Source organism: Lissotriton helveticus, chromosome 1_1, assembly GCF_964261635.1.
Source record: "Lissotriton helveticus chromosome 1_1, aLisHel1.1, whole genome shotgun sequence".
Lineage (NCBI taxonomy): Eukaryota > Metazoa > Chordata > Amphibia > Caudata > Salamandridae > Lissotriton > Lissotriton helveticus.
In genome coordinates, this window is record NC_136057.1 from 849,630,372 (window position 1) to 849,654,616 (window position 24,245).

The following is a 24,245-nucleotide window of genomic DNA, read 5'->3' on the forward strand; positions in this document are numbered from 1 at the left end:
AGACGGCCCTGGCAGACAGGGCGGAGCGCTACGTGCAGGGCGGCACGCCGCAGGGCCACCGGGTAGCGTGGAGCAAAACCGGTGGGGACACGGTGCAACAGGGCACGCGGTGGGTGGGCAAAGACCACTCCTCGTCGCCAATGTGGTGTTGTAGCCTGGGCCTAGAAAGTACGGACACCGGACACAGGAGTAACCTTGGTGGCTGGTAACTAACTTAGCCACACCCCAGGCTCGGGGCCTTTTATTAACACCTAAGCGTGTCCACGCTTACGCTTGGGCTGTACCAACGCCCCCTCACGCCTGAGGGGTCAGCTAGCCAGGAATAGTGGGAGGGGGCGTGCGCTGCAGTGGTATCTTCCACTGGCAGCAACACTACAGACCCCATTTAACTTATTGGAGTGTGGAGTCTATGGAAGCATTTTGATTATTGGGTGGGTGAATGCCAGTAAATAGAGAGTAACACCCACCAAATGTGGGTTACTTGACCGAGATGCTCAATGTTTGGAATGCGGACAAAGTTTATGTTCATTATTATTATTATTAATATTTTAATTTTGTACAGCGCAACAGCTACCCGAAGGTTTCCCAGCGCTAAGAACACTAAAGATGTATAAAGGATTAGGATTAGATAGAAAGGGGGCACAATCTATTGGTTAAAAAGCCATGTTTTTAAGTCCTTACGAAACTTCTGGTACTGAGGTTCGATGTGCAATGAAAGAGGCATTGAGTTCCAGAGTACTGGGGCCAAATAGGAAAAAGAACGTCCTCCCATTCTTGTTCTTTTAATCCTCGGGATTTGATAGGTGTGTTAATTGGCCGAACAAAGTGATCTTGACGGGTAGTATTGATGCACGAGCGCCTGAAGATAGTGTGGTGCCACTCCTGCATTGATCCTATGCATGTAGCAGAGAGTTTTGAATTTAATGCGGTTATCAATCTTCAACCAATGCAAGTCACGTAGCACAGCTGAGGCAGATGTTCTAGCTGGGAGATTACAAAGCAGTCTGGCGGTAGCATTTTGGATTACCTGTAACCTGTGTAATACTTCCTTTCCCACTCCAAGATATAGAACGTTACCGTAATCGAGCCTGGGTGTAATGAGAGCTTGGACTACCGTTCTTTGAGTGGGCAAAGGGAGCATCCACAGGATTTTTCTCAGCCACTTCAATATAACAAAGCAGACAGAGGCTACCTTGCCGGCTTGTTGTCTCATATTTAGTTGATCATCAACTATGAAGCCAAGATTCCGGGCTCATTGTACAGCAATCGGAAGTGGTCCCATTTGGGTGGGCCAATGTTGGGGGCCCCATAAGGTTTTATTTTTTCCAAAGAGCAAAAGCTCGGTTTTATCACCATTTAGTTTGAATTTGTTATTGTGCATCCAGTCTGCAATGTTTAACAACCCAGCTCTCAGAGAAGAGGTGTTACTGTTTGGATTGGTTGAGAGAGAGTAGATAAGCTGGGTATCATCGGCGTAAGAATACACCGTGAGCCCTGCTTGTTCCGCAATGACAGCTAAAGGGCTGACATAAATATTAAATATTAAATATTATCATATGATTGGTGATAGAAAATGGATCACGGGTGTTGCTTGTTGAATTACTTAAAGTCCACAATTCCTATAGGATAATGCCACAATGACTGGAGGATGTATTCAGTGATGCCATCATTGATGTCACTTAGCATGTCATGAGTGAAGTAATATGTGGGGTCATAAGGAGTGCATGATGAAGTTGCAAGTTATAATTGGCTCACTAAACTGTAACTGATTAATTTCAGTGTTTTTTTCACTACTGCTTGCTATTCTGGTTCAAACATGTGAATCTATGAAATATCAAATTTTGGAGAAGAAAAAAGGTACATCCCTGTAATTATATTTCTCTGGTGTTGGTATCCTATCATAGTGCTCGCTCCTCTTCGATCATGTGGGTATACTGTTTGTATCATTTCACACTAGTTCTAGAACTATAGAAGTCTTTGACATTAAGTTTTTGTCAATGAGGTGAATGGGCTACTTATGTGGATGGTTTTAATGTTGTTTCTTTTTTTATTGTGTATTCAAACAATTTAACATAGAAAATAAAGTAGGATTCTACATACATCGTTCTGGGTTACATATATATATATATATATATATATATATACAATACCGACGTGTGATGTGTCTCCACAAATATTTTACACAATAATCCTACAGAGGACAATAATCCACTGCAAACTATGTGAGGGTGATATCGGGGGAAATGGAGGATAGAGGGAGAACGGGGGGGGGGGCAGGATGTATGTGCATGTCTGCACCATTCTGCCTTCGTGCCTCCTCTGCTACCGGACTGTATGGGAAATACCACCCTACCTCAGCTCGCACCCCGCCCCCTCCCTCCCCCTTGAACCTCCAGAGTGTTTGTAGAAAAATATATGCGGCGCCTGGTTAGTATCTCATTCCCTCTTGAGGGGTAATCCGAAAGGTCCATGCAGGAAGGGCTTGGTGGCAGGGGAAAGCATCGGCACGACCTGGCGAAGGAGCTAGGACAAACAAGCATTGGTATAGCCAATAGGTCCCGCTTTTGGTACTGTATAAGTATTTAGTAATTCTGCACAATATCCTTGGTGCAACAACATTAACTGTTGCATGCTTAAACACTTATAATGTCCCAAAGGCGAGACCTATTGGCTATGCCAAAGGAAAAGGAGGCCCAGTGAAATGAGACAACTGTCTTGGATCAAACACTTTGATCATCCAGGGAAGCCGGGATTCATCCCGAATTTCTTGGTTGCGCAATTAAGTCCAATAGAAGGGTATTGTTTTCTTTGTCTCCTGTTTTCCATCAAAGGTTCAGACAATCTTTATTTTTATTTTTTTGAGGCACCACTTCGTTATACTAGGTTAATTAAATATACATATTGCATGTTAAAGCAATTTGAAATAAGATCACTTTCTCAAAATGGTGAATGTGGGAGGAAGGGCAGCAGAACCCATATGAAGGCTCTGCTAGGTTTAGGCTTAAGATTCCTAGGCGGCCTGGAGCGGATGCAAAGCCCGGAATTTGGCTCAAGCCGTCCATGGCATGCCCAGCTCTGGTGAAACCTGGTATTAGTACAATGGGGGAGGGTGCGGGAGGGCTGAATTAGGAAGCGCATGGCTCACGCATGACTCCTCTGGCCCTGCGCAACTGAAGGAAAAGATTAGAAAGGCCACACATACCATGGAACTGCAGCTAGGTGCTGTCAATTACATGGATATTTCCCCTTCAGGGGCAAAAAGTGACGTCATAGACAATTCCATACATGCTGGCGATAGCACAGTAATAAAGGAAACTTTTGGTGGCCTCTATCCAATCATGTCTTTACACAAAAAAGGCTAAAATAAAAACGGGCGCTTCTCTTCAGACTAGCTGTCTGTTAGCTTCCTTCGCCCTGCAGGGCATGGAAGAGGCAAATGAAACTGACGAAGAGAGAGGGGGAGGAGGGGGGGAGTGCGAGCAGAGGAGTCTGATTACAGCAATAAAAAAACAGATGGCAGCTGTACACGTGCATGCGCTCGTGAACGCAGGCTGGAAGCCAACAAAAGCCTCTGGTGGCACTTTTAAAAGCTACTTAATAGATGTCTCGAAGATACAGCGCATGCACTTCTCAGGCGAGACCTAAAAATTAGGCCTTTGGAGTTTGACAGTATGCCAGTCGAGCCCTGTAGTCATGTGGCAGCGCAGTAATGTTTGTGCAGGTATGAATGTGAGTGTAGGTGCGCCAGAGGGTGGAAAGATATGGGAGAATTGGGGGGGGGGGGGAGGGAAGGGGACTAAAGGATACAGCGCCCGCCAACGGCAATAATAATAATGACAATGAACATGACAATGGTAAGAATAATAGTAATAATATCAGTGAAAATGGTAGTAGCGCTGAGGGGAAGGCGGAGAGGTACCAAAGCAAAGCTAAGTAGGGGGAATTATTGAAATGGGTAAATATCGCAAGTGGAAAAGGAAAGAAGGAGAGAAGAGCGAGGAGAGAGTGCCAAAATGGTGGAAATGAGAGTGAGCGGCATATGGTGACTTCTAGGCAGCTGTGGCATGCTACATCCATGTCCAGGTTAATATGGTTTCTAAAAAAAGAATTCTGCGTACTGCTATTGACTTGTTACAGTGGGACTCCAAGCTTGATGACGGGGCATGATTAAAATGGGAATCTATTAACCCAAAGCTGGAGAACTGTTTGTTACAGGTCAGTAACATATTTTTGTTCTCACTTCCGGTTTAGCCCTCGTTTCTTCTAATGTTTAATTTCTTGTTTCTTCTTCTCTTATAAAAAATCCAATGACTGCAATCCATGAACCTGTTTACATCTACACCATGTGCTTCTGTTTCCTTCAAGTAATGTTTCTCCGTTCCTGAAAAATTGAAAATCTTCATTTGCCAAATGCAAAGCTCTCCAGTGCTCAGAGCTTATGTGTAAGACTGGTGTTTGTACAGTGCCACATAGCATTCTAGTTAACAGAAGAGTTAGTGTTTTTCACCCCTGACAGCCCATAATTTCTTGTGCAATCATACAGCTCATAAGGAAGTTATTTGCACCACTACATTGCATGTCATCCTTAATGTGCTGAGCTGGACTTTCAAGCAGGCCATTTGCACACCTTTAGCACCTCTAACCAACTCTTGCGTCCATCTTGCATGCACCAATAGCCTAATCCAGTGATGAAAATTCACTCTCGCTTGTCTGAACTTGTTCCTTCTTTTTGTTCCACCGTCACAGAGCTTATGCTGTACCAATTGGGCCAACAGACTCACAAGTATTTCTTCATTTTACCCATATACCTTTATCTACCATCCACACCTCTATGCTTCATTGTATTTAAAGTTTGATCAGCTTTTGCTTGTAGCCAGTGGTAGCAACACGGCCAATATTTTACAAAAACTTACAGTGCCATTTCCACAGAACAAGGGCAACACAAAGTAGTAGTTAAAGTCTTTTGTTTACACAGTACATCAATATAACTTACAGGAGTACACTTGTGTCTGCTGTCCCTGGATTGGTCTGGTCAGATTCTTGGTGTCCAAATGCTGCGACTTTGATTATACTCTTACAGCAGGAATCCTGATCTGTGTAGCATTTCTGCAGTTCTGTTATACAGATTAGTACATCACACTATCAGTCAAGAGGGTATCCTGGCGTTGAACAGGTGTGAGCCTGGCCAAACCTGGGGCCTAGTGGGACTAATCGCAAAAAAAGGCAGGTCTTCAGCTTCTTGTGGAATTCATGCATGGCTTTTTTGCATGGTGGCAGGTCGTTCCATGCTTTAGGAGCAATGTAGGAGAAGGCTTGACTGCTGGACTTGTTTTTCTGTAAGCTTAGGATTCATCCAAGTTGGAGTCTGTGTGAGCGTAGATGTATGGAAGGTTTGTGATAGCAGATGAGATTGTTGAGGTATGCTGGACGAATATCACACATTACAATGCTTGCTTTTACTACATTGTAGGTAACAACGCGGTCGTTACAATGACTGCATTGTTACAACGCAATGTCATCACTACGCAAGTCATTACATCGACTTGCAGTAGATGGCGCTGTAACATTAGGAATGTATAATTTACTATTCCAACTCCAGCCTATGCAACAGTTGGGAAGGTGTTGGAATAGTAAATTATACTATTCCTTATGTTAGAGCGCCATCTACTGCAAGTCGATGTAATGACTTGCGTAGTAATGGTATCGCATTGTAGAAACGCAGTCCGCGTTGTAAAGGCATCACGGTCTAATGACCGCAATGTAAAAGTTGTTTTCCATGCTGGACCGATATCATGTAGTGCCTTGAAAGCATGGGTGATGAGTGCTTGTTTGTGAATGGGAAGCCAGTGGAGCTCCTTCAGGTGTGGTGTGATGTGAATGTGGCATGGGAGGTTGAGAGTGATTCTGGCCGCAGAGTTCTGAATGGTCTGCAGTCTTCTAGTGAGTTTTTTGTTGATCCTGGTATAGAGGATGTTCCTGTAGTCCATCTTGCATTTGACCAGGATGTGTGTGAAGGTTTTCCGGATTTTGATTGGGAGTCATTTGAAAATCTTCCTCAGCTTCTTCAGGGTATGGAAGTATGAGGCGGTAAAAGCACTGACTTCGGTGGTCATGTCGAGTTTGGTGTTGATGATCCAGAGAATGTTGGTGTGGGTTGTGGTTTTGAGGGGTGGGTATCGGTCCTAGCTCTGTTGGCCAATAGGGGCATTCCCACGTTGATGTACTCTTCCTGGAGATCACAATTTTGGTCTTGTCAGTGTTCAGTTTTAGACTGTTGGTCTTCATCCAGTGGGTGATTTCAGTCATGCAGGCACTGAACTTGATCCGAAGACTGGGGCAACTTGTCTGTGAGGGAGAGAATGAGTTGCATGTTGTCTGCATAGGAGAGGACATTAATGTTCTGAGAGAAGATAATGCTGGGCAAAGGGATCGTGCATGCCTTGTAGAGGGCCAGGCTCAGGAAGGATCATTGTAGTAGTCCGCAGATGAGGTGGTGGGCATCCAAGTTGTTTGTACAGTGCCAGGCTGACTGAATGGGTCCTTCCAGTCAAGAAGGAGCAGATCCATCGGAGTGTGTATTCTTGGATTCCGATGTTGTGTGAACAGGATGTCAAGTTCTCTGTTCCAGTGAAGCAGCAGTGCAGGAAAAAGTATGAGTATCTGTTGTAATTCTCTGCAAAGATGCAGACAAAACTTTTAAATAAGATGTACAGAGTGCAAATGTATTGTACCATGCAGTGATTAAACCCAAAGAAATGTGTTTCCCATCTATCGTACAGACTAAGGGACACTCTAATTCAATCCAGCCCTCCTTTAAGTCCTTTAAGAAACTGGACTCTGACTTTTTTCAGCAACATCTCCACCCAACATCTGGGCCTGAATAGCCCTTAACTATAATTTGTGATCCATACACCGTCCCATACACTCGTAACTATTCCCCCCGCAATGCTGTACTGTTTTCTCTCTCATTTTATTCACTCTTTGATTGTATGTTAATAAGATATACCTGTGTACCCAGGGGTTCTTGTATCCATGTTCCCTCACAACCTCAATGTACTGTCATGCAAAGATAATCTTTTAACCTGAGGAGTGCTCTTTTTGTTACTCAGTTTGTTGCTCACTGAAGCTAGCTCGATGCTATAAAAGTACCTGAAATAGCATTATTAGAATATTCTTGAGATGGATAAAAGGATGTGATGTTGTTTTACTGTAAATGTTATTGTTGTTCACTTTGTATTTGTGAGGATAACTGATTGCTTCTTTTTGTGATTTAGAACATGTTCCGCCAACAGCAAAAGCTTTTCCAACAGGCAAGAATAGTCCAGGGTCAGAGGCTGAAAACAATTAAGCAGCTCTATGAACAGTTCTTAAAGGTTTGGAATGATTTTTTAGAATAGAGCAATAACTCTGCCTATCAACAAGCAGTGGATAGTACTGATTTTCATTAAACAACTTACCATTTTAAGACCTTTATTTAGGAAATGTTATCCAAGGTAAATAGCACTCTGTCGTAGTTATTGACCTTGGGTGGACGGATAGGGCTAGCGGCCTTATTTCTCCCTGGTCAGTAATTATCTGGAGGAGCCACCCCCTTATGTAGCACTACTATTGTGAACCACACCATTGACTTTTAATTGTAATCTAAATTGCAATATATTATTAGAATGTGTTATCTCACTGTACTATTTAATTGAAAGTTGTATGCATTATATCTGTGCTGCACTGTTTTAGGGAATTAGGCATGGCTGTAGGTCAGAAAATAGAGTTCGGAAAAATTGTCATTAAAATATATTGTAGCATGAAAATGTACTATAGATTCCTTAACTCCATAAGTAATTCCTTGAATATATGTATCCTTCTACGTACCTTGAAGTGTGTATCTTCAAGATAGGTAGTTAGAGTTATGAATAGTACAGCGATACATAACTATATGTGCTTACCTTCATGATATTGTGGTCTTGATATTCTGGCTATGATATTTTTGTAGGCTGACATTTAAAACATTATATTCTGGTTGAGTGCTATTAGGAATAGTCATTTTTCCAGATGCTGTGACTTGAATTCTGTAGATGTAAATTGAAGTGGGTGACTATTCTTATAGGGCATGTACCAAAAGTGATAAAAACTTTCTAGGCACAATTTAAAACCTTGATTAATGGTGTAGTTTAATGACATGTCAAGATCTCTGACCCTCCCTCATGGTCCTCAGCGCGGAGATGCCCCATGTGGGGCGATTCCTGCGCTTTATAAATGTGAAAAATAAAAATAAATGGGTGTCGATTCACTAAAATTCCAGAGGTAGTGGAAGTGACAGACATCACATGCCCTTTGACCTTAATGACACCAAAGGTAGTGAGAATGAAACCACAACAGAGCAACCCAATCTTCCTGTAGTAGACAATACAAATATCACTCCTGATGAAATTATTTGTAGGATTATTTACATTTTCATCAGTCGAAGTTGGTCAATAAGATTCAAGCCAAGGTAATGTCAATGAATGCAAAATTAAAATTAATGGGCATATTCCTCTGCTTAAGTTAAGGCGCATTAACTGCTACACTTAGTCAAATATGTGGCAATTACGTCAACACCCAAAACAGCCAACTATTAAGTTGTTTAAATTTCACATCAATACAAGAAATCACAAACTCATCTAAGCCCAATAAAAGAGCACTGGAGGAGGATAAAATGGAATTAAGTGAGCCGTATAATACAAAATGTGAGGTCTCAAATCGCGTGACCATGCAAAACGTTTACGAGGAGAGTAATTTTACTGGGAGGTTTTTAGCTTGGCAGGAGCGTGAACAATCTACCAACAATAGGATAGACGCACTGAAATATCCGTTCTCCGTAATTAGGTGCAAGGAACCAGAGAAAATGGGTTAAATTATGTTGGATCATTATAAACGGATCTATACCCCAAACCAACTTGTAGATAAAGAATCCCTTGGAAAGTTTTTAGAGGACCGCAATATTCCCATGCTATCCGAGGAAGAGAGGGACAATATTACTTGACCTATCTCCAAAGAAGAATTCGTTGAGGTAATCAAGAATCTCCCAAATTGTAAAGCCTGTGGGCCGGATGCTTTTTTGGCAAAGTATTAAAAACCTTTTATAGATCTTTTAGTCAATTACCTTTTACTTGTCAGCAACACAATGTTAGAGGTGGGCCCTATTCCGGCCTCATTTTATAAGGGGAATGTTTTTTTTAAAAAAGGAGAGAGATGGTGAAGACCCAAACTCGTATCGTCCAATTACATTATTAAACATTGATTTTTTTAATAATCACATAAATACTGCCAATAGATTCAACCTAATGCATCAAAGTTGATTCATTCAGATCAGAATGGTTTTATTGCTGGGCATCGATTAGGCACAAACACATATTATCTTGCCAAAGCATTAGATTGTTTTTCTGTCAACGATACACCAGCCACAGTGCTTCTATTATATGCAGAGAAAGCATTTGACTTCGTGGTCTGGGAAATTTTGTTTTGTATTCTATCTAGATTCAGGATTCCTGCCCAGATCACAGGGTTTTTTGTAGGATGTATCGTAATGCAGAAGCCAATATTATTGTAAATGCTACAGAGGCAGGGAAAATACACGTCTTGCTTTGAACACGGCAGGGTTGTCCCTTATCCCCTATTTTATTTGCCTTTTTTATTGAGCCATAGGCAATATCGATCACGGAGAATGGCTATATCCTCCCTCCGTTGCCACAGATGGGGAAGATCTAGCTATATGCCAACTATATTATGTTACTTCTTGACAGTAGTAAGGCTATCCAGGAGAAGGCTTTCAAAATGTTTGCACAGTAGTAGAAATTGGGAGGCTACAAAATCAACAGGAGGTAAACTCAAATAATATTATGTGGGTGTAACTCAGATATACTACATCCAGATATAGCCGTGTGCGTCAACTGGTAGCCAAAATTGCCATGGGAACAATCCAGCCTGAACTGCCAGGCCAGGTCCTCCCATTCCCAGTCCCATTTGGCACAGGGTCAAGACTGATTTTCACATGGCTGGGTTCAAAATGGAATGGCATGGTGAGCTAAAATAGGTGGATTTTGGCCCAGATCTCTGTACTGGGGTGAATGTATGACATTGTTCTGCATTCTGTCCATCAGTTGTTGTTTTTGCATATATTTGGGCATCAGGTACTCATTGCGGATTGAGGATTTATATGATCTTAATTTTCCCAGTTGCTTTTCAAAATACAAGACCTATTTTCATGCCGGAATTATCTTCCTCTGACTATCCTGGGAGGGTTCCCTTGATTAAAATGTCGATTACCTCTGTGTAAATGTTCTCTTTTCAGCTATTCCGGGCGTTTTAACCACATCATTTTTTAGAAAGTTGGAATCTATATCTACATCATTTATCTGGCAAAAAAAACCAGTCGGAGCAGCACTGAGCACTTTATATGAAGGGGTGAAGGGTTTGGTGCTTCCCAATCTTAAGGATTACTATAGCGCCTTTTTTGCACAGTATATGTCCAGGTTTAATGTAAAGCTTCACAATGGTACTTTTAAGAATTATTTCATGCCACTCATTTAAAAAAATATGATTTACATGATATGTTAAAATCAGCAAAGTCACCCAAAAAATTATGTTACAAGAGTCTGAAGTGGTTCCTTCAGGAGCATATGGCTCTCCATAGGGGATGTGCCATTCCCCATATTAACGCAGTAACATCCCTGTCAGAACTAGTTACGAAGTCTGGCACTAATCTGACTCCCAATATTGTCCAAAAGTGGGTGAAAGCAGTGTTTAAGAAGCTAGTCGACGTTCTTTTATCTGGGGAGCGGTTGCTAAACATGTCCGAAATTTGAGAGTTAGTTCAAGGCGATTATCTGCTCCTTGATTCCTAAACAATGTTGAATAAAGTATTTAGAAATGTAGACTCTTGCCAGATATGTTGTGGTCAAAAAGCGGCATCTGCGTTACTTGAAGCTTGCGAACCCATAGCCCCGAGAAATTATAAAAATTGTTCACCTCCATGAAGAGTCCGGTTCTCACCCAATAAGCAATCAAAAAATGGCAAAAATATTAAGGATTGGAACAAACAGCAAGGATGTGGGATGAAGTTAATGTGCTAAATTTTAGTATTTTGAGACGAGCCAATTGGCGTTGAATGTTATATTTTAGTAAATGTCTTGTATATAAAACCCCACAATTTCTTGCACAAGTCAACCCTAACTGGTTGTGTCACTGCTTTCGATGTACCGCTGGGACTGTTGGTAATTGGGTGCACTTAATTGGCCTTTGTCCTCCTATTCAGGAATTTTGAAAATATATATATCAGTATTTGGAGACTAAATGGCAGGCTAAATTAACTCCCAGTACCTGGTGGAGAGTCTTGGGGTATGATCCTGCTCTCAGTCTAACCAATAAATTGACAAAATTACTATTGGTAGCAATGTCAATGGCCAGATTTCTTCTACTTCAAAAGTGGTGGACACAGTTCGTCCCCACAATGGGGGATTGGCTTAAAAAAATGAAGCATGTTAAAAATGATGAATGGCAATATGCAATGCGCAATGGGGGGTATTAAGAAATTCTATAAACTTTGGGGGCGGTTTTTGATTGAAAATGGGGCGTCAGTCTAGAAGTTTGGATCATGTCGTATTGCTTATTTGCACACTCGGCTCTTTATGTACTTTCGACGGCTTATTAACAAAGGAATCTGTCTAGATTTATTCTTTGTGTTTATCTTCTGTGGAGTTTTATGTACTGCCGTCTTTTCTTGATCCTGGATGTATTTTTGCTGCGAAATTTATTTTAAAGGCATATTTACTGTTGGTGCATGAATATTTTGTATTGATGTATTTGCATTGCAATTTATTGGATCTCAAAATATATATTTTTTTACATCACAAATACATTCGCAGTCAGATTGATACAATCTATGTAGAGTCACATCAATAAGAATACTCCAACAAGAGTACAGAACTCACTGAATGTTTTGTATTCAGTTTCCTAGTTTATTATATAGCACCACTCATAAAAGTCTCATCCAAAAACAGTTTATGGAGAAGTATATAAGTTTACTTCCTGCCAGACAGATAAAAAGCAAATCAGAGGAATCCGCGAATGGAGGCTGTGAGAAATGACAGTGTATATATTTCACCAGAGGCAGGGAGATGGGAATGAATAATTGACGAACTGTGCAACGTTGAATTAAAGTAAGGGCTCTATTCTTTAGTAATTGTTCCGAGGATGATCATGTGTATTTCTTCCTGAGAGACCAGAACGTTGAATTGTACTCCACATCAGTGTTTTAAAATGATGCATATAGTAATTTGTGTACAATTAACGTAGTCTACGTAATCAGGCTGAGTGGTGCTTTACACCAAACTGGGTAACTGGTCAAAAAGCATTCCAGGATTTAGTTAGTGTATTCATATTGATGTGACACTCTACATAAGCTGTATCTGACTGCGAATATACTTGTAATATCTTGTATTGACATGAAACTTAAACAAAGCAATAGTTGGCTGTTAGTCTTGAATTTTGTTCCGCATATTTTAGTAATTTTCCATTATCTGTGTCTTAGCTCTAGCACAGGAGTATGTCTATTTATTAGAATTTTTCATTCATGATATTACCTTGGCTTTGATCTTATTGACTAACTTCAAATGATTACAAATGAAAACAAACCCATAAATAATTCCTCCAGGAGTGCTTTGCCATTTGTATCATAGGTGGTGGGAGCATGCAACCTTTTAGCAAATCGCGCAGAATGCTATGCCACACAACCTTAACACTGATGACATCACAATAAGTAACACTGCTGAAATTCCATAATAACTGCATGATTAGTATAACAACACCACATGGACACATATCTGTTTTAGATACCACCTATATTAGTGTGCTGACATGTTCTTTAGAAGTTCTTGTTAGTATTATAAGCCCTGAATTGTAGTAAGCGAGTGAAGCAAGTGAGCTAGACCTCTTAAGAGGGTTTGCAGTATCCTGTCTCAGAGGAAAAAAACTAAAGCTTTGGTTAAATAGTTCATTTTGAAGCACAATGTTCACATACATTTGGTTTTGAAAGGAGACTCCTTGAATATTCTAGTCTTTTCATGATTTTCCAAGCCAATGAAACCAGACACTTCCCAGGAGTTTGCCCCATTTTTTTCAAAATATGCTATGGGTGTCCCCGTTTGTCAAAATGGCCTGCATTGTGTCAGGGCCAGCATTATTTCATCGGTTTTAGTTTCCTCTTTGACTAAAAATACATACAATATACCAGGGCTAGAATGTTGCCATAAATTCCATCCCAATACCCTGGGTGAGCCTTATGTCAAAATTTGCCTCAGTAACTCGAGCCCAGCATTTCATCACGGTTGCCCTCCTTTCATATGACTCTGCTGTCTTCCCTTATGACAATAGTTACTTCCAATGTGCTAGTGGCAGCATTTTGCCATGGGTTCCCCCATACTTAGAACTTCCTCAATTATGTGTGGTCAGCCATTTTTCTCGGGTACTCTATATGTCCAGAACTACCTCTAGTATGCCAGTATCAGTACTTCACCATCATGCCAACAACTGCTTCCAGTAATAATTACATCTAGTATACCAGTACCATACTTTTATCATTATGCAAATCATTACCTCCAGTCTGCCTTTATTTTGTAACCAATGCCTGACATGCTAAAGATTGTCAGCACCAGTATTTTGCCATAGGTGCCTTCGTAAGACAAAAATTACCATCACTATGCCAGGGCAAATAGCACTTTCCAAGCATAATACCATATTCTCACTCAATCCTGCTTATTCATTTTCACTAAATTGTACTCACTCATTGTCACTCCCTTTCTTGCACTTACTCTTATTCTAACTCCCTAATTCTCACTATTATCACTAGGGCTCCCAGTTTTATGGTATTTATTTTTTTGACATTTCACTTTATCTGTATTTATCCATATTTATTATGGGTTTTGTGGAAAAAAAATAAAGCTGAAACTGGTATATTTCCACATTTATTTAACCAATACATGCGCAATCATGTGATATGAAGACCTGCAGAAGATAAATCAATGCACTTATATGAAAATATGCAAATTTAAGTATCAGCTTTGAGCATATCTGCTGCTTTAAGCCTCATTACTAAAATTCCTTTTTTAACCACCTTAGCTATCAATTCACACAGTTATTGGCCTGGCAGTCATGGCAAACTGTATTTAGAATCACTCAAAAAACACCCGGAGGCTCCTCGGCCTGATTCCCCTTTTACGGCCAAAACAGCTGAAATTCTCCCCATCTCTGAACCAAAACGTGCTGGGAGCTGGGGGACACACGAAACCCTGCTTTGCTGGCAGCCAAGCGGCTCCGGGAGACGGAGACCACCTAGTAGCTGGTGCTACGAAATGGCGCCGTGAGGGAGTGGGTCCAGAGGCGTACGGTCGCGCCTAGTGGAAGGGATTCCAGAGTCCCGGCATCTGCCCAGCGACCTCCCCACAACGACGGATAACCGGCCCTAATGTGGATGGACGGGCAGTGACAGCGACTCCAAGTAGAGTGGGGGCTCGTGCGGAGCACCGGCGGCAGTGAGTGGCGAGTGTGCCGGGGCGCTCGAGGAGGCGCGAAAATAGAGCCTTGGGCGGCCGGGCCCAGAACATCGCCAGCAGGTGCCCCTCACAGTGAGGGTCCCAACGCAGCATACAGACTTTCCCCCCACAGCGAGCAGACGGGCTATGAAGTGTCTCACATCCACTCGAGACTAGAGGTGGGGCGGAGGGACACAAGACGCCGCCATCGTGCGTGCCCCGGGGCAGGTGCCGGGGCCTACCAAGGAGAGGACCGGGGCATCGAAGACGCTTTCCCGCAGAGGAAAACAGCAGTGGCACCATGCTTTAACCAAGTGCAGCAGCGGGGCACCATCGAAGACGCCGGACTGGCACACGAGGGGGCCGCAGGAGGGCTTCCCAGCACCACAGAGAGCCCCATGCGTGGACTGGGCCCATGCACATCCCCACCAGCAAGACCCCAGGGTGGGCCGCACTCCGCGTTGTAACAGAGGGGCAGAGGTGTGGGCCTATATGCTTGGAGGGGCTAACTAAAGGAATCTGCCGGGCCCGAGGTCCACTGAGGGGCTCCCCATTTCCATAGAAAGCTCCAGGGAAAAGACTGGGCCTTTGCACACCCCTACCACCAGCATGCTCAACATGGCCGCGCTCTGCGTTGCAACCGGGGGGCGGAGACGCGGGCCTCTGCACCCCAAGGGACAAGCTCAGGGGGTCCCCCGGGCCCTCACCCTCCCTCGGCATAGTGAGGGGGGCCCAGATGTAGGTACCCCCAAACAGCAATGTGGGCAAGAAGGGCTACCTGCCAGCCACGTGTGGGAGAGGCGGCGAGAGGGGGCTCCGCGGCGCAAGCACCCAGTGACCCCACTTAGAGGGCACCATATCCCACCCACCACGGACTTGACTTCCCTGGGCTCGGCAGCTCTGCGCAAAAACTCATAACAGGCCTCCCAGTGCAACGACCAGGAGAGCAGTGGTGGCAGCCAGGAGCAATCGGTGGGCCCTCAGGAGACATCTGCGGACCTTCACTAACAGGCGAACGGGGTGAGACGAGACCGCCCGAAATCAGTCCCTAGTGGCACCACTCACAGAGAGAGTGTTCAGGACAAGAGGCATAGCACCAGTAGGGGAGAATCGGCGAGAGGGGATAGAACCTCCAAGAGCCGGCGGTCGTTGCCTCCCCTCCTCCCATACCGGGACGCAGAAGCCAAGCAGTGAGAAGGACAAACCGGCACCCCCACACAAGGCTCGCCTGCCCCTAGCAATCAAGACACACGGTGAGGGCCCCGTATGGCCTCAGCAAATAAGTGAAGAAGAGCTTCGCCTGATGATGCCATATCATGGCCAACACGAGGAAGAAGTGAAAACGCAAGCTTACGGACATGCTCCTCAAGGGCCCACCTAAGGGAAACAGAGGGCCTCCCTCCCCTACAACATCAAAGCAGCAAATGGAACCGGGGGACGGAGAGGTGCCTATCACCAGGTCTTTCTTGGAAACCCTATTCAACTCCCTGCCTGAGGATTTCCATACGCTCAAACAAGAGGTGGCGGGGGAGGTGAGGGAGATACGCCGCGATGTGGATGGCCTAGGCGAGCGAGTGGCGTCTCTCGAAGACTCAGACCACACCAGAAGCGAGGAAGTCGAACACCATGCAATATGTAGGGGACCCTCTCTAAAAGAACAATCACGGTCAAGGAGAAGAGGGGGAATAAGAGCACAACAAGAAAAAAGTCTCCCTCTCGACCTAAAATCCTTTTACACTTAAATTAATCTAAATACACAGCATGAGCACAAAGAAATTGTCAATAACCAAATACTCAATTAACAAAAGTATATTATTTTATTTCATTTCTTTTATCAAAAATGTTTTCATCATGATACTGTTTTTATAAAAAAATTAACTAAATCATAAACAACTCAACCCAAATTATTACAGAAATTCATCAATAATCATATCTCAATAGAGAGAACAATAGAACAACAAATATATGATATCTCCAGGTAGAGAAACACTAACCAAATTCACACACCACCATTCAAACCATACTCTCACAAACCTAGACTGACCTTCACACTCATTACATATATCTGGGGAGATTAACTACAGAGTAACATTGTAGTTTAAGTGAACACATACAACAACTGTATATAGCAGGATCTAACAAGGCAGTGGTCAACGCGTTTTGGTGGCTGCAAAGCGATGGATTGCCACCTTCCTCAGGTCCTGCCAGATATTGAGCCTTAAAAAGAATCGCTCCACCCGGGGAAGAAAGGTACCACCTGAAAGGCTATAGAGACAATAAGAAAATCTGGGCCACATAAAAAATATCAATAGTAACAATTTTAACATAGATTGGACCAAATTCCTCAACAACCACAAGGATACTCATGATTACCATTGCTTTGACGTTATACATAAAGGACTCATTTACTCAATTGTGCTTCGTTGATCATTAATGGAAACCACATAAAAAACCCATTGCGCCCCTACCTACTCAGGGCTATTAATGAGTTGTGCATGCACACCCAGCGTGTAAATTGACCACCACCAAAACCTTTGTGAATAAACATACAGCAACATCAAATATAATACAAACATTACAGATTAACCAATATTCAACAGTCCAATACAACCCAGATCCATTCCATAAGGGATACTTACAGGAAATCTAATTCCACTGTCATCTATTAGGGTAAACTCGGTTGTTTCATTTATCCTACACCGTCTGAGGATCTGCCACTTCTCAAACAGATTGCACAAAATAAAGCTCTATTCTCCTGTAAGGGCAGAGTAAACAGAACAAAAATATTCTCATAAAGACTCCCATCCACACTCCAATGGGAACAAACCAACCAACATGTGGTAGCAGAAATAAGCTACAGCATATGTCAAAGAGAGGTCTAGAAATTGTAGGTCAGCCAGAGGTCAGAGAGTGTCACCTATCTTAAATACACTACTCTGTAAGGCTCCCCATACCCACATACGGTGATCTACCAGATATCTGCGTTCTCTTACCTGAAATAACTAAAGGTCGTATGTTACTGCTTCTCATTAAAATAGTCACAGTACCAAGCTCTCCTCTCCTGTGAGGACAGAGGACAAAAAAAGAGAGAATATCTGAAACCCAAGCCCATTCATACACCAATGGAGGCATCCACACAATATGGTGGTTTGTGTGAGAAAGAAAAACCCATCAAAAATACCTTTTTGGAGGCGAAATCGCACCGGAAATTCACTTCTCAGATTCCAAAGCGTGGTGTACCAACGTTCTCAATCACTCGCAGAGCGACGTCACTAAAAACAGTATTTGACAATTTGTGTGCCATCAATATAAATGATAGACTGACCCTCACCTATACGTTTATAATACGCCAGGGATACTACTGTACAACAGAGATACCTTGTAAGGCGCAAATTAGCTGTTCACCGCATCTTCAAATAATCTCTGTGTATATATTGTGTCCTTTTACAATAAATGTCCACTTTAACTGCAAATGAGATGAAACAATCCATCATCACTATACAGTCAATCCAATGCACTGTTCTTTTCTTAAAATTCTAATACAGGGTATTTACCTCTAAGCTACCTGTGTGTATCTCACCATCCACATTACCTCCTGCTCCCAAAACTCTGGGCAGTAAGCTTCACCCTATTATTCTGGGGAAATGTAAACGCCACATATTAGTTGTTTAAAGTATCTTCACTGGCAAGTATCTTCTATATACACAAGTCACAATAGGTTGCAGATACCAATGCAGCAACTCCATGCAGATTCCCTTACCCGTGCTTATCCTAAGTGCAATCTCTTTAATAGTGGGAAAAAACAATATAGAAAAAAGAGCTTCACACCGCTTTCCCTGGTTAAGGTCCCTATTGTAATGCTATTCTTTGAAGGGCCAACATAGCCGAAGCCCGCTAGAACTAAAGCCTACTCTCTCCTCACCTTAACAGTGGATTGTAGCCCGCAAAACAGGTAGCACGTAGGTCCTCGAGATGGCCCGGTCGTTAGCGCTATAAACGCCGGTCAGCTTTAAATACTAAGGGGCCCATTAGGATGTCGGGCAGATTGCCCCCGCCAGGCTGGCGGAGGCTACCGCCAGCCTGGCGGGGGCAATCTGCCCGACATCCGCATTCAAATTCCCCCCGCCATATTAGTATGGCGGGGGGACCTCGGCGGACGGAAAGACCGTCCACCGCTTTTCCACCCCGGTCGCCTTGCGGCCGGGGTGGAAAAGGATTAATATGGTGGCGGTGTCTATTACCTCATCATAGAAAGTGGACAGAATAGCATACAAATGTTGCCGTCATTTTTAGACAATACCATTTCTGTGAACTAGAAGCAATTACGTGAGTTGACTAACACATATCCAGACAGTGTTAGTACTACTGTCATAAAAAGATGTCGCCCTCATTCTAGAGCTGTAAAATAATTTGTCAACATAAGAAGGGGTACTATATAACATCAAAATACTGCCACCATATTTAGTAGGTAGACTGTCTTCCCGATTAATGCTGCCCCCATCTTAAAACGGAACACTAATTTGTCGGCCTAAAAAGGGGAAAAGAATTAGCTTCCAGGTAATGCCCCCATATTAAAGGATGGAATGTCTTCCCAACCAGTGGTTATAAAGTAGATGGACTAATGCATGCACCAACAGTGTAAGAAAGAGCTAGAAACTCTCTATCAACAGAGTTTTAGAGATAAAACTGTCCTCCTAAAATGATGGCACCACCATCTCGGGACAATACAATAATTAGTCAGCTGTAATATTAGCTACATGTTAGACTGCCAAACTACCAGTCACCAAAGATAAGGAGGAAGTTTACACCAGGCAATACCTGGATATTATCACCATATTGGGTAGTATCACCGAGCCTAGAAAAATATCCAGTACCTCGTCATTGTAACCATTCAGCCCACAATTACTTTTTGGGCAACAGTTAAAGGCAAGATTCTCACTTAGTCCAAGCAAGGTTTAAAGGGTGATATCATGTTTAGCCCCACAACAGACCCAAAAACCAGTCATGAAAGCAGACTAAAGCTCTAATGCGACAAGACCAATAAACCTTGCCCACTTCCTGCTACATCAGTGTGGGAGTCAATAGACTAATTACCAAGATTGAGTGACATGCCATTGGATGACTTCATTAAGCCCCTGTTTCACACTGTCCATGGTAAATATCCAAAAGGTTTCCCTCTTTTTACGGATGACTTCAATGGGGAATCCAGCTTTATTTCTTATTTTTTCCAAGACACGCCATCTGATGTCACTCTCAGAGTGATCTTTGTCCAAACAGTGTTGGACGAGAGGCGCTGCCATCTTCCTGGTACGTATAGCTGATTTATGCTTCCTAAAAAGTACCCTAAACTCTCGCGCAATCTCCCCGATGTAAACTAGTCCACACAAGCAAATATACTATGTTTCGGCTTCTGCAATTGGTAAGATCCCGCAAAGTAATCTTACGATCATGGTAGCATAAGGATTCTGTGACAATCGCGGCCTCACAAGGGTGGCGGGGCCCACACCTATGGTTGGCTGATATTACTGGCAATCCTGTGATAGAAGTCTGGCACAAAGTGTTCACCACTGGTCTTGTGTGGACCAGTAGGTCACGCAAATTCCGATTTCTGCGATAAGCTACTAAAGGCTGTTCCAATTGTGTCTCATTCTCATCACTATTGAGAATTTTCCAATTCTTTTGGATGATATTTATCTTGGGGCATACGGCGTGTTCCCTCTAACAAGGCATCACGGTTGTAGTATTTAGCCCTTTTGTACGCATGTCGTAACAATCTTCGGGGAGACCCTCTAGCCAGTAAGCGTGTCCTTAGGGCATCACTATGTTTATGAAATTCAGCCATATTTGTACAGTTCCAACAAACTCTCAAAAATTCTCCAAAGGGAATGGAATTTTTTGGACAGGTCGGATGGTAACTCTAATACTGCAAGATGGTATTTTTTGCAGTAGGCTTCCTGAACCAGCTCACCTCCAGGGAGCCATTAGCACCTGATATTAAAATGTCCAAATATTCTACACTGATGGGACTACTGTAAGCAATGAACTTCAAATTGACATCGCTCGCATTCAGCCACAGTATACACTCCTGTAATGATTCACTGTCTCCCCTTCAAACAAAGAAAATGTCATCAATGAAGTGTCTCCACAAACCGACTTGGTCGAAGAATGGAGCCGCCTCATTGAACACATTCTTAATTTCTCACTCGCCCATGTAAGTATTTGCTACGCTGGGAGCACAAGATGCTCCTATGCTGGTCCCCTTCAGCTGTTGGTAAACGGTACCATTAAAGTCAAAATAGTTGTTCTTAAGTACTATCTCTAAGCACTCAAGGATAAAGCCATCTGGTCTTTCTCCAGCCGACCTCTGTAACAATATATCGGAAACAATGGTTCCAGTGGCACAACCAATGTATGATTAATAATCAATACAGCATAGGTTACTTAATAACAAATCAAGGGTTTTTAAAGGGGATGTCCAAGAGAGAAAAGCGACTCTACACAAAAAGATTTCAAACCATCATTGAAATTATATTTCTTTTTTTCAAAAATAAATATTTATACACATAGTGTTACAAAATAAGTGCAAAAGTGACCCAAGGTGTAATGTGAGGACCAAAGAGGTACAAACAATTATATAAATAAATAAAGACAGGTGTGATATATTAGGTTTTCAAAAGGAATGTTGTACAGAAAAGAAAAACGACCATCAAGTAAATAATGATAACAGCAATGTATGTTTCAGTGACTATCTAGAATCATAGGCACTGCTTGTAGGATTCGTTTTCTAGGGGCGTCAACGGCGTTTCGACCCGGGCAGTATAATGAATCTCGTCAGGACTGGAAAATGTGGGACTTCTGTGAATTTAGGAGTGAAAAGGTGAAATGTAAGAAAACTACTTGTAACGATCTAATTTAATATAGAGGTTAAGAATGCAAGGACAGATTTTATAGTTACCTAGACGTGTGTAACACACATAGACACAAAAATGACTTGAAAGGGTAACCACCATGCGTGAAGAAAAGGTTAAATGGATTTATAGTTAACCCAGCCGGGTAACGTTGTATGTTGTCGCAAGGGAAGAAATGACATTTAGTTAAAATCTCATTTCTTACCGCCCATTTTGTCCTGAAGGTAATTGTAAGATAACTTACAACTGTAATGGTGCAGTTAAGAGAACTCTAGTCTGCGATTTAGACGGAGTTTGTCGAGTGCAGCTGGATATGTCTGTTAGCTTGAAAACTGCACAAAGGCAATATAGGATGATACCCTAACAAATATATTAAGGACATTCAGAGCCTGGTAATGGAATCGACATATTAATGTATTTACACAACCCAAATGAGAGACCTTACCAGATAATGCAGGGTCAATTATGTAGTTTGTAGGGTAATAGTCGGCGTCTGGCAATTATCTGCCGAGTACGATAATTAAAGCGCCTCAATGTATTGCACAATGGTAACGTCAAGTCGGGCCGATACCTTTTAAAAAAATATACATGACGGTCAGAATCCAGTTTAGAATGCTTTTAAAAAATCGTATATACTATTATGTAGCCAATACCTTACCCGATAACAAGGAACTTAATCGCCCTGTTGATTTACTCGATCTCTCTTCCGGGATGTCAATTCAGTATATGGCGGGCGCACCGTAATTGCGTGCTTAAACTTTGCCGTGCGTAGGGAACGTGAAGAGAGCAGAGAGCTCGAGCTTCACGTAACAAAGGGACTTCCAAGGCCAGTGTTGAGCCCAGATATAAGGATGGAAATAGACCAGTGACACATCGCACTTGAGTGGGGCGAACTAATGTTGATTCTAATATCCATTCGTTGTGAATAATAGTAACGTGAAGAGAGCAAAAAGCTCGATCTTCACGTAAAAGATGGACTTCCAGGGTCAGTATAGAGCCCTGATATAACAAAAGAATTAGTGACACATCGTACTTGAATAGAGCGAAGTAGCGTTAATTCTAATACCCATTCGTTGCAAATAATGGTTTGTGCAATCAATAAAGTTTTTTCCAAAAAAGAAGAAAGGGAACTCACACAAGTAAAATCAGGTAAATACAGTTGAAAATCACACTTTCATATATACATTATAGTAAAGGCAGTAAATGTACAGGAGACATAGATGGTTAAAATTTGAAATACATCGCATTGTTTTCACTAAAGAAGGTGAATGTATACTCCGAAGGAGCACTGAAATGGTCTAATCCAATGTCAATTGCATATTATACATAGGGGGTTCAACATTTATCACACTGATATAATGGTAATATAATTGACCCATACTGACAAATAATGACAGGAAAACCCAGTAGAACAATTGATCATACATATTCTGATTTCCATTTACTGAGGCAGAGAGGTTACATAGCCTCGCCATTCCTCCGCGGAATTAAGCCCATGATTTATAGAGTTGATTTTGTCAATCCAATGACATTCACGTCTTTGCAGTATTTGTGTAATACTTCCACCTCTCTCTGGCATTTTAGCAATGTCAATAACCTGCCATTTAATTTCTTCAGTCGTGTGATTTTTGTCTAAGAAATGTTGAACCAAGGGAGTAGTAACCACAGATCGTCTGATGCGACTCCGGTGCTGACTTATTCTAGCTTTAATTGGTTGCTGGGTTTGCCCAATGTAGGGCAAGCCACAGGGACACCAAATGCAATACACAACATTGTGTGTGTTGCAATTTGTGTTTTCAGTAAAAGGGCATATGATACAATTACCGCATCTATGGTGGCCAACAATCGGGGGAAGACCCCATGCTGCTTCCAATGTACCTTTTTTTTAATGATTTCAGTGGACGATCTCACCAAATGATCCTTTATATTCTTAGCCCTTTTGTATGCAAAGAGGGGAGTCTCAAGCGAGGGATCTATACTTTTGATAATTTCCCAGTGTTTGATAATCGCTTTCCTGACTTTATTTGTATGTGTCCCAAAAGTTGTCACACAAACAATTTTCGATGTCTGTTTTTTCGGTTTAGACAAAAGCAATTCCTCCCTTGGACAGTACCACGCTCGTTTGAGCGATCTTTTAGTACTTCTGCTTCTTTAAAGTAGTCTTCCCTTCGGCCACAATTGCGATGTATACACAAGAATTGCCCGAAGAGAAGACGATCTCTAAGCGCCCTAGGATGTTGACTTTTATATGCCAATAGCGTGTTTCTCTCAGTTGGTTTCCTATGTAGTGACGTGAACACTTTACCCTCTTCATGTTGGATATTGACATCCAGAAATGCAATTTTTTTTTGTGGATTGTAGATGTAAACATCAGATGTATTTGTACATGATTAAGATACGTTACAAATTCATTAAAAGAGTCTTCACTCCCTTTCCACACTACAAAAATTTCGTCTAAGTATCTGAACCAACACCTAATGTTGTTGTGTTGCGGATTCAGATCGTTCAATGCATAGCTCATCTCTACATAATTCATATAGATATTAGCTAGATTTGGCACAAAAATTGCGCCCATACTTGTCCCGCAGCATTGTTGATAATATTGGCCACTTGATACAAAGTAATTAGTTTGTAATGCGACACGTAATAGTGCGATTATAAATGAAGTGAGAACATTAAATGGTCTTGGTCTCGTGTCCAAAAGTCGTTCAATCACCTGGATGCTGTCCATTTGGGGTATATTTGGATATAAGGACGAAATATCCAGGGTGGCTAG

At 42.2% G+C, this 24,245-nt stretch overlaps 1 protein-coding gene across 6 annotated transcripts in view; it reads left to right on the forward strand.

Moving 5' to 3' along the window:
• SYCP3 (synaptonemal complex protein 3) overlaps positions 1-24,245 on the forward strand; it is a 1,302,221-nt gene that overhangs the window by 1,083,891 nt on the left and 194,085 nt on the right. For all 6 annotated transcript variants that reach the window (XM_078675094.1, XM_078675093.1, XM_078675124.1 and 3 more), the window contains one exon: positions 7,275-7,373. In XM_078675094.1, coding sequence (XP_078531220.1) covers positions 7,275-7,373 — 99 coding nt within the window. The remainder of the gene's footprint in view (positions 1-7,274; positions 7,374-24,245) is intronic.